Below are 11,531 nucleotides of genomic sequence, written 5' to 3' on the forward strand. Positions count from 1 at the left end.
TTCTAACAATATTAAACATTAATTGCTAGTTTAACATTTCTTTTATATATACATCTGACAGATTTTAATCATAAAATACAATAAAAAGATGTAAGAATAATTTGATTTTTGTATTAACGTTGGGAAACAAATGTCTTCAACAGCTACAAATCCAAGTTCTTGATATGTAATGAAGTACAAACTTTGCAACTAGAATGTTTATTGAACTTGTTTTCATGATCTTTAATTGTTTAATAATGATAATATTAGTAAACTGTAGTGTACAATTAAAATTCTCCAAAATAACTCAAAGATTGTCCAAAGTAACTTAAAAATTGTCAAAAAGGACTCAAAATTGTCAAAAATAACTCAAAAATGTCCGAAATGACTCATAATTGCCCATAACTAAAGATCGTACAAAATAAGTGAAAACTGCCAACAAATGGTCTAAATCTGTCAAAAATTATCAAAACAAAAATGTCTCATTTACAACTGCAGTTATTTAATGTTTTATTTGTTTTTTATAAGTATTTGTTAAACTGAAGTCCTATTTTGAAGGTAGTAGAGGAGCCATATAGTCCGTCTCTGCTATTTAAACGTGTCTAATTCAGTGATATTTGACGTCTTTGTCTGTATTTTCTTGGAATGCTGACGTTAATAAGGCATCAGTCTGCCTGTATTTCTGATTGTATGCATGAATGTCACTTACAGTTTAAAATCACACCACTTTTCACTCTCTGCTGCAGAATCAAACTCAATAAAACATGCACTTTCCTTTCTTCCAGTACATTCACTCTTAGACTGTAATATTCCAGTCGAAGGCGGTGAAGCTGAAAACCGAATCCGACCGGCAGCAGCACAGAAAATCACCGGAGAGACGAGAAAGACTTCAGAACTCCTTTGATATGCAAAGAGCCGTCCTGACAGGCTTTCATTGTGTCAGAAACTAAGAGGTGACACTTCTCAGAAAAAAAAACATTCCTGAGAATCCGAAGCGAATATAAGCTCCTGACAGGAGGAGGAGCAGCCCAGATACGTTCAGAGTTCAGCGTTTCTGCAAGAAACACCAGAAAACCGAGTCGAGATAAACTTCACAGAGTTCATGACGGCTGGAAAAGCCTCATTTATGACATTTTGCTGCAGCGATACTCATGATGAAAGGACTTTTCTTATTTACCGTCAAATATAAAGGATATTAATTGCTTGAAATGAGCTTTTTTGGCAAAAATTAAAAACCTCTAAAACATCTATAGTCTGTATAGTCATCCAGGCGTCACAATCTAAACACTAAATGTGGTTTTTGGTTCATTTTTCCTGTAACTTACATCCTGCATCGATATAGTGAGATGTATTAGTTAGAGTTTCTCATATCTAGAAGATCTAGAACCCCGAAAGTTCACCCACAATCACCTTTTTATAGTTTTCTCTGGTGAATTATCAGAAAACAGAAACACATCCAGGGAACCAATTATTGTTTCTGGGACTCTAAACTGTTCACACTAGGATACATCCCATAATACTGATGATCACAGTTGGTTCTAACATGGACTGGAAAGGTTTGAAGACATTTTATTGTAACTAAATGTTTAACTGATCTAAGACAGGTTTGAATCATCTGGACTGATTTTTGAACAATTGTTGAGAGATTTTAGACAAAATTGAGTCTTTTCAGACCATTTCTGAGATATTTTTAACAAGTTGTTGTCATTCTGGCCAAGGTTCAAGTCACTCTGGAAAAGCTTTGAGGCATTTTGGACAGATGTTAGAAACTCTGGACACATTAGGAGTCATTCTGGGAAGGATCTGATGCAGTTTCAAGAAGATTCAACCATTTTGGACTATTTTTAAGTAACTTTGGACAAACTGAAACAGATGCCTGTGTCATAAATGTTAAACTGCTGAAACTATACATCCTATAATACTGATGCTCAAAGGTGGTTATAGAAAATGAACAAAAACAAATTTAGTGTTCAGACTGTGACACCTGGAGTGGATAAAATTATTTGTTTTGCACCTGTTTGTGGTGATTTTGAACCACTTTTGGTCCTTTTGCATCAAATTTTGTTTGTTTTGTGTCACATTTCAGTTGTTTTACATCACTTTAACTGCTGTTGAAACTATGATATATCCCATAATACTGATGCTCCAAGTTGGTTATAGAAAAAAATGGTCTGAAATGCACAGTGAACTGAACCAGATGACAGATTTATAAACTACCACCAAAAACAGCCACGAATCCAAACAGTATAACAGATTTAAAAAGTTAAAGCCAAAGAAGCCTCTCCCTGCCTCTAAACGTTGTTCTTCACAGAATAAAAAACCTAAATTCTTGTCTCCAGATTCAACTGTGTCGAACAATAAAGCCCTGAGCGGCCGTCGGCGTGAAGCCTGATGGTTGTCGGATGGAGGAGGATCGAGGAGGACGTTGAAATGAGGCCACACAATCAGAAGCTCGTCATCCTCGCAAGCACACACTGACGCGTTGCCACGGCAACACATTCTCTCCGCAGAGTGCCGTCCACTCGTTCCCAGAGATTACAAAAAAAAACACAAAAAGAAAAGAGAGACAAAAACGACCAACAAACAGGCGAGAACATCTCCCATGCACCGTGAAGAACGCCCATCATGACAAACACCTCCGTCCTGCTGGAGGCTCAAACTCCAACAAACAACAAATCTTTGTCTTTTCAGTGTTTAGGCGCCTCGTTTACAGGACATTTCTTTTTACTAACTGCAGTTTTTGCTCCTTTAACCCTGCAGGACCAGCTGCAGTCGGATGGACCTTCTTCCACAGTGTGTCAAAGTGCACAGCGCCACCCGGGTTTCGACGGAAGACTTACATTCTGCTTCCCCACGATGTTGTCGAAGGGCAGCTCTGGGCTCCAGGACGCCTCGTTGAAGGTGGCGCTGCTGGCGCGCCGGTCGGCCGAGCTCGCCGCCTCCTTCATGATGTCCTCGGGCAGCGTCAGCAGACTCTCCTCCGGCTGCTTGATCAGGTACGTCTCGATGTTGTGGCGCCGCAGGAAGTCGTTGCGGTCCTTCCCGTGGCCTTCCTCCACCTCGTAGTCGCCGTTCAGGCAGTCCAGAGCCGCTTTGGAGATGTGGATCCTCCTGAAATTAAACCAGAATAACCGTTTTAACTTCTGCTTTGTTCAACAGAAACTCCAGAGAAAATATCTGGATGTTTAGTTGGTAAAAGTTCCAGTTTCTTCATGACAAATTCCATTTTTTTCCTGCAACTTACTCACTCTGTCCGCTGTTTTTTTGAAGATTTATTCCGAGTTTGTTTGCTGGAAACACTGAGACCGAACTAGATTTTTGTATTGATGTCGGTAAACAAATGTCTTGAACTGCTACAAACCCAAGTTCTTGATGTTTGATGAAGCAGAAACTTTGCAATTAAATGGTTCAGCTTGAAATATTTATCTTTAAACTTTAAAGTTTACTGAACTTGTTTTCTAAAGTCCTCTTAAAAATTGAAATTGTCAAAAATGACTCAAAATTGTCCAAAATAACTAAAAAAATCTCCAAAATAAATCAAAAATTGTTCAAGATTACTCAAAAATTGACCAAAATTACTCAAAAATTCTCTAAAATAGTTTAAAACGTGCAAAATGATAAAAATAAACTGTCCAAAACAACTTCAAAATTGTCCAAAATAATTCAAAAATTGTCCAAACATTTCCCCAAATTACACAAAATTATCCACAATAACTCAAAATTGTCATAAATAATTCAAAAATTGTCCAAAGTAACTCAAAAATTGTCCAAAATAACTCAAAAAATGTCCAAAATAACTCATAATGGTCCAAAACGACTCAAAAATTTTGTCCAAAACAGGTCAAAATCGTTCATAATAACTAAAAATCTGTACAAAATGAGTGAAAACTGTTCAAAAATGGTTTCCAGAGAAAATATTTGGATGTTTAGTTAGCAAAAATTAAAGTTTCCTCACTACGAATTCCATTTTTTCCTGCAATTTACTCACTGTGTCTGCTGTGGTTTTTTGCAGATTTATTAGAACTTGTTTGCTAGAAACACTGAAACCGAACCCAAAAAAACAACCTAATACAAACATATAAATAGGAGAAATCTAATTCCAGCTGCAGAGTTTGCAGGTTTCCATCAGCTCAATTCAGAAACACCTTCAGCCGGTTAAAGAGTGAAATCTGCAGAATGAAATCCTGAAGGTTCTCTGAGTTCCAGCTCTGATTAGAGGACGTCTCATCAGGAGATGTTTGGTTTCTAGAAGCTGCAGTCGTCGGTTCACGTTATGCAACCGAGCCGAGCTCCAGTCAGCTCCAGAACAGATGCAGGACATTTAAAACCGGAGGAATAATCCAGCCTCAAGGTCGAACACAGAATCTGGCAGAGAAACGCTTTAAACTGATCACAGCCAAATGTCCCGTCGCTGCAGCAAAAACATGTCCAGCCCCAAAGTTAGAGAGAAAATCTGCCGTCTGACAGCTCTAAGTGTCAAAAAATCCAGTAAAAAACAATGAAAATCTGACAGAAAAATATAGATTAAAAACTGTAAATAACGGCAAAAAATTGTATTTTATCAAATTTAACTGCAGTAAAATGGTGCAGTTTTATTTGTACAAATACAGATTATTGATGTGGACATTATGTGCAGTTTTTCTTTTTTTTCTGTGAAATTACAAAATACCATCTCTGAAAAAAACCCAAATATTTCCCATTTTTAAATCCCTAATATGCAGATTTTTTCTTTCAAATAATGGAAAGTATCCATAAAATAATTCCACTTTATGCTGATTTAAATACAGTATAAACAAATTACTTCTTTTATGTGCACATTACAAAATCACTCAGAAACATGTCTAAAGTTACGAAAAAATATCCAAAATAACTTGAAGCGTGTCCCAAAAAAAGAAAGTAAATGACTCAAAATTTGCCCCAAATGACTGAAAAACTGTCCCAAATAACTTGAACTATGTCCTAAATGACTCAAAACCCATAAAAGTTCACATTTTTTTACATTTGAAACAGCTTCATTTTAATTTATTGTGTATTTTTATAAAGACATAACATACACTGTATGCTTCATGGGTTATTTTTTCTAAATAAGAGAAATTCTTTTATTTTTTTCCAGCATTTTTAACATCTACAAGCTTTTTTCTCTGTTTCTAACACGTTTTCTAATGTTATTATAAACATATATTATCTGGCAGATATTGTATTTTAGGATTTTCTGTAAAAATAATGGAAAATTAAACATGTAGCAGCATTATTTTGTTGAAAAAAATCAAAATACTGTGGCGGTTTTCCAGCCATCTTTTTGTTTATTTATTTATTGAATTTAAATCTCTCCTCACCCAGGGATTCCTCCAGACTCCAGCTTGTTGGCGATATCCACGTCCCACGACCAGACGTCAAACTGCCACTTCCTGAGGCCCAGAACGCCGCAGAGAACCGAGCCGGAGTGGATCCCGATGCGCATGTCGATGTCGTGTTTCGTACGCGATCTCACGTATCTGAAAGAAAAAAAACAACAAAACCACCATAAGCCCAATGATGCAAAGATGAGTTTATTTAAGCTCTCTGCAAACTCAACACTCTCACACCAAAACATTAAATCATGACATATTTACTCTGCCAAGGAATGGTGGAGTTATGTGACGATCTGCGTACGTTTGTCCATCTGACTGTCTGTTAGCAACTTTACTCAAAAACAGACTAATGGATTTGGATGGAATTTTCAGGGAAGGTCAGAAATGACACAAGGACCACCTGATTAGAGTTTGGCAGTGATGTGGCTTATAGTTTGGATCCAGGGATTTAACTAAAACATGGTTCAAAATTACTTAAAATTGGTCCAAAATGGTTTAAAATTTGCTCAAAGTTATTCAAATATGTCCAAAATGACAAAAAAAAATGCCCAAAATTACTAAGAATTGGTCCAAAATGACTCAAAAGTTGTCCAAAATTACAAAAATAGTCCAAATTGATGAAAAACCTGGTCCAAATGATTAAGAACTGGTTCAAATTTACTCCAAATTTGTCCAAAATGACAAAACCTGTTCATACTGACTCAGAAATAACTTGAAACCTGTCCAAAATTACTTTAAAAATGGTTTAAAATGACTCAAAATTGGTGGGAAATGACTCAGTAAAGAAATGGTTCAATCAAGCTAGAATGAAGGTTCTAGACTGGTCTCCCCAAAGTCCTGACTTAAACCCATCAAGAACCTGTGGACTGATGAAGAAACAAGTCTGAGTCTGAAAGACAACAGATTTAGTTGAACTGAACCAATTCTGTCCAGAGGAGTCAAAGATAAACCAGAAGATCTTTAATAAATCTATGAAAGGACTAAAATACAGGATTGTTTTTATTGTGACAAAGATTTGTGTGTTTCAATGATTCCAGAGTTCTAGGAGTCGTTATAAACTGAAGACTGTCATCATAAACATGGTCTCTACCAGTAAAGTCAACTTTAGTTCATGCCTGTATAACAAACAACCAGGTGCTGGTACTGCTGCATGTACTGCTGCTCTGTCGGTGTCACTGCAGGGAAGCTCAGAAATGATTCAAGGACCAAGTGATTAGATTCTGGCAGTGATGCAGCTTATAGTCTGGATCCACGGATTTGGTAAAGATTTTTGTATCACTGCCAGATAGTGGCACGGCGTCACTGTAACCATGACAACAAGTGAACACTACGTCACTTACTGCTGATGATCACATGATTGTGATCCTACTACAAATCCACTGCTGAGGACTTATCAGGACTTATCTGTCAGAAATGATCCAAGGAACAACTGATTAAATTGTGGAGGTGTTTCTGAGTCCCATCAATTCCTGCCACCCGCTACATATTTAGGTCCCATGATTCAGTATCCGTACATAACGTACACATGTATAACACATGCCTGTGCTCAGAGTAAGGTCAGGGAATGAGCAGCCTTGGCGGAGAACTGTACTCTCTGAGTGCTTTTCTTGTTGTTGTTTTCGTAAGACTGGTCTGACACACCGATCTAAAGAACGGATGCCTTTAAGATTAAAAAAAATATCAAGAATTTATGTGGTTGAGTCAGACCAACATGCTGCGAGCTAAATGACAACCTACTTCAAAATAAAAGCCCACTTTGACCTTTCACTATTAAAGATTTATTGTTTTGCAATTAAAACTTATCTTTAAATTAGTAAAGGTTATAACAGATGAAAAGTAACAGTAAATATTCAGCGATGCACGTCCTCAAGGCTGAAATATTCATGCTTAACTTTGAAACTCTGCATTAATTCATCCAGTTAATATTCATGAAGTCGACCTCCGGTTGGCTCAGAAATCCGATCACGTTTCACACTCGTTTGTTTCTCCTTTCCTACTTTAAAAACAAGCAGCAGACGGAGATCATTTCATGCTTCGTCACCGCAGCGACGGACAGAAGGTGAAATGCATCCTGGGGGTTCGTGGCAGGTGCAACGGAGAGCAGATGGGGTTGTCATGACGACGGCAACGAGGATGATGATGGAGGTCGGAGACTTCGCAGAAATGTTTAGAAGTTCTGACGGCTTCGTTTTCGACCAGTAAAACTGTATTTAGTTCTCAGAAGGAGCTGGATTAGGGTCCAAAGACATGATTAAATCACATGGGTTTATTATACTTGTACTTTGTATACTTATACCTACGCCCAAAACACCACAGGAAGTCGGCCATTTTGAATTATGTGTCATATTTTGGATGATTTTGGGTCGTTTTTGGACATTTTCAAAAGCTATAAACTCATACAAGGTAACCCCGACAGAGCTGAAATTGGGCCAGGATGTAAAGCAGTCATGGGTGATCCAAAGTTATCAAAATACTCTGAAAAGGTCTGAGGGCGTGGCCATGGTGGCTGGTGGAATTTCAGCGTTTCGCCATGAAAGAGGAAGTGGTGTTTAACTAGCCTCTACACGCTCCAATCTGCCTCAAACTTTACATGTGTGATCAGAGTCCAGCCCTCATCACATCCATATGCTGAAATACACTCTCAGTCACAGCGCCACCTGGTGGACATGCTTGGATTTGGTGACCAGCAAGGACGCGAGGACCCGACCAACGCTGCTTGCAGCTTTAATTAGAGTCCGAGCACCGAACGGTTCAAAGACCCTATTTTAGTGCAAGGAATTCTTTTTTCTTCACTATTGTTCTTTATTTGGCGGATCTTTCATTTGGACTTTTGAAGGTCTAAAAATACTTGCAAATGTGTGAACTTTCCACACACATCAGAACCAGCAAAAGATTAGATATTTGGCTCGATTGTTCACTCTCATTCTAAAAACATATCTTCATTTACGCCAAATCCCTTCTCGTTAAAATGTTAGTCTTCCAATATTAGATTATGGTGGTGTATTATATAGATCCGCTTCAAAAACCCTCCTCCATAAACTAGACACCATCTAGCACTCTGGTTCTGACAACACCCACCACTGCAGCTTGCACAAACTGGTGAACTGTAATCTCTTCACTCCCGTAGACAATTACACTAGTTTCTCTTCATCTACCAAACCCTCATTGGTAAAACACCACCTCATCTGCACTCAGTACTTAAAATTCATAGCTCCACCTGTACTCTTCATTCCAAGAGTTTCATTCACCTCCTCATTCCCAAAGTTCCTACCACTCTCGGTTGATTCTCATTCCAGTTTTCTGTCGCCAATGACTGGAACTCTCTACAACAATCCCTGAAACTCTCCTCATAGCATATCACTCGTCATTTAAAAAAATCAGTAAGAGAAACACTTGAGGACCACTGTACCTGTTTTTAGTCTTTTTTTAGCCTATTTTTAAAAGTCTTGTGTATTTTGTTTTTGTACTACTCTCTGATTTGCTGTATATGTAACCTGTTGTTCATCTCGTTGTAAGACCTCTTGACCAGGTCGATATCGAAAATGAAAACTAGTTCTCAACTAACTTACCTGGTAAAAAAAAAGGTTAAATAAATAAATAAATGTCTGTTTGTTTACAGAACTGGAAAACAGTTTGTGAGATGTCGTGCATCTGCTGCCTTGTCTGTGGAATAAAAAGAAACTGTAAGCGGTACCTGATGGTTTTGATCATGCTGAGGCCCATCTCCACGCAGCAGTGGGCGTGATCCTGCCGTGGCTCTGGCAGACCAGAAACACAGTAGTAGCAGTCGCCCAGGATCTTTATCCGCAGACAGTGATGCTCCTGGAACACACAAACGCTCATTTAACCCTGGTGTCGTCCTGCGGGGCAAAACTGACCTGTTTTAATGTTCGAAAATGTGGAAAAAATAAAAATAAAAAATTTCACAGTGAAAATTCTGATGTTTTCAACATTTTTGGGAAATTTATGAACATTTTTTGGTGGAAAAAAAAGAAATGTTAAAAATGTTTCTTTAAGAACTTTCACCAAAAAAAATCAACCAAAATCCAGCAAATTTCGCTGGATTTTGGTAGATTTTTTTTTGTGAAAATTCTTAAAGAAAATAGAAGTTTTACTGATATATATGGAATCACTTTAGATATTTTTAGGATTTATTTGAAAGATTTTTACTAATTTTTTTGGGAAAATATTTACAAGAATTTTCTTGGCAAATTTGGGGTATTTTTTTTTTTTTAAATAAAACTTTTAAGGGAAACTTTTAAGGAATTATTGGAATTTTCTTTCTAAAGGTTTTACAAATTTACAGAAATTTGGGGATTTTTTTGCTGAATTTTTGGATTTTTTTCTGACAAGGAAACAATATTTTTTTTGAAGACAACAGGAGGGTTAAGTCACCTCGCAGCTGAAGACACGAGCAAAGAAACAAAGTGGAAATTTAAAAATAAACACACCACTGGATTAATTCTCAGTGTGACATCTGAAATATCCTTAAAAAAACTTAAACTGAGTCTTACCTGACAGGTTTAACTGCTGAGGCCCTATAATATCATTTATTCTACAAATATACCTGAATAATTTACATACAAAGGTTCAAAACCTAAAGTGTTTTTATTATTAAAATCTATTTAAATAATTGACATGCTGAGGTTAAGATTCTACAATAATATTTAAGAGACAAACTCACCTGAATAATTTAAATACTGACGTTAGAACGAGACTAAATTTATTCGACAACTTTATCTGAATATTTTATATTCAAAGGTCAAGACCTAGAATGTTATTTATTATTTATAGAAGTAGAATCAGGAAGAGGAGAAGAAGAAGGAGGAGCAGGATAAGGAGGAGGAGGAAGAGAAGAAGAAGGAGGAAAAGAAGGAGGAAAAGAAGAAGGAGAAGGAAGAAGGAGAAGAAGAAAACAAAGGATGAGAAGAAGGAGAAGAAGAAGGAGGAGGAGGAGGAGGAGAAGAAGGAGAAGGAAGAAGGAGGAGAAGAAGAAAACGATGGATGAGAAGAAGAAGGAGGAGGAGGAGGAGGAGAAGAAGAAGAAAGAGAAAGAGAAGACGGAGGAGGAGGAGAAGCCAGTGGCTACTGGGTAGGCCATGGTGCTAACCACATTAGCGAGTTAGCAGTTACTGTATTAACTTCCAGACTGAATATAAAAATATAAAATGATTCATGCTGAACTATTTTTGTTTTTTTGTTTGTGATGCTGCAGAGAAACAGTTTGTTAACGTTAGCATAGCGACACGTTAGCTGCATAGCGACACGTTAGCATAGCGACACGTTGGCATAGCGACATGTTAGCATAGCGACACGTTAGCTGCATAGCGACACGTTAGCATAGCGACACGTTAGCTGCATAGCGACACGTTAGCATAGCGACAGGTTAGCTGCATAGCGACATGTTAGCATAGCGACACGTTAGCATAGCGACACGTTAGCATAGCGACAGGTTAGCTGCATAGCAACACGGTAACATAGCGACATGTTAGCATAGCCACACGTTAGCATAGCGACAGGTTAGCCGTAAACCACCAGAATGATCTCATTTCAGGTAAAACTTCTGTCTTCACGCACGGGTTCGTGCACGAGGCGCTGAGGGAACTCACGTGCGCGAGGCGGTCGAAGCGTGCAAACAGCTCGTTCAACATCCGGACCAGCTCCTGAGCCGACAGCGTGGTGGAGAGGTTGGTGAAGCCTTTGACATCTGCGAAAAGAATGCTGGATAAAATACGGAGATGTCACTTCTTTGAAAACACGTTCATATCTGTGTGACTGAACACATTTACAGGAAGCTTTACGGTTATTTCAGCTGTCTCCTCACCTGACATTCTCATAGCGGTGGATGTAGATTCGGTGGAACTGATGCTGGAGGTGCTCGTCTTCTACATTTGTCATGTCGTTGATCATCTCCAGAACTACAAAACGTGGAAGGACCGACAACACCAGGCGCTCCTGGAGGACGGAAACAAAATGTTGGAGTCACAAAGTCAGGTTTAGTGATTGATGAAGTCTGAAAAATCAGATTGTCTTCAACTCACTAGCAGAAGGAGAAGGAGGAAGAGGAGGAGAAGATGAAGAATAAAAAGGAGGAGGAGGAGAAGAAGAACAAGAAGAGGAGGGGGAGAAGATGAAGAATAAAAAGAAGAAGGAGGAGGAGAAGAAGAACAAGAAGAGGAGGATGAGAAGGAGGAGGAGAAG

At 38.2% G+C, this 11,531-nt stretch overlaps 1 protein-coding gene across 2 annotated transcripts in view; it reads right to left on the minus strand.

The window, feature by feature from the left end:
* The window catches only part of adcy8 (adenylate cyclase 8 (brain)), a 134,331-nt gene that overhangs the window by 62,710 nt on the left and 60,090 nt on the right, over window positions 1–11,531 (minus strand). For both annotated transcript variants that reach the window (XM_055014276.1, XM_055014277.1), the window contains exons 3-7: window positions 11,155–11,285; window positions 10,940–11,051; window positions 9,025–9,152; window positions 5,316–5,474; window positions 2,820–3,090 (exon numbers count right to left, since the gene is read on the minus strand). In XM_055014276.1, coding sequence (XP_054870251.1) covers window positions 2,820–3,090; window positions 5,316–5,474; window positions 9,025–9,152; window positions 10,940–11,051; window positions 11,155–11,285 — 801 coding nt within the window. The remainder of the gene's footprint in view (window positions 1–2,819; window positions 3,091–5,315; window positions 5,475–9,024; window positions 9,153–10,939; window positions 11,052–11,154; window positions 11,286–11,531) is intronic.

This window comes from Amphiprion ocellaris, chromosome 10 (genome assembly GCF_022539595.1).
Source record: "Amphiprion ocellaris isolate individual 3 ecotype Okinawa chromosome 10, ASM2253959v1, whole genome shotgun sequence".
Taxonomy (NCBI): Eukaryota; Metazoa; Chordata; class Actinopteri; family Pomacentridae; genus Amphiprion; species Amphiprion ocellaris.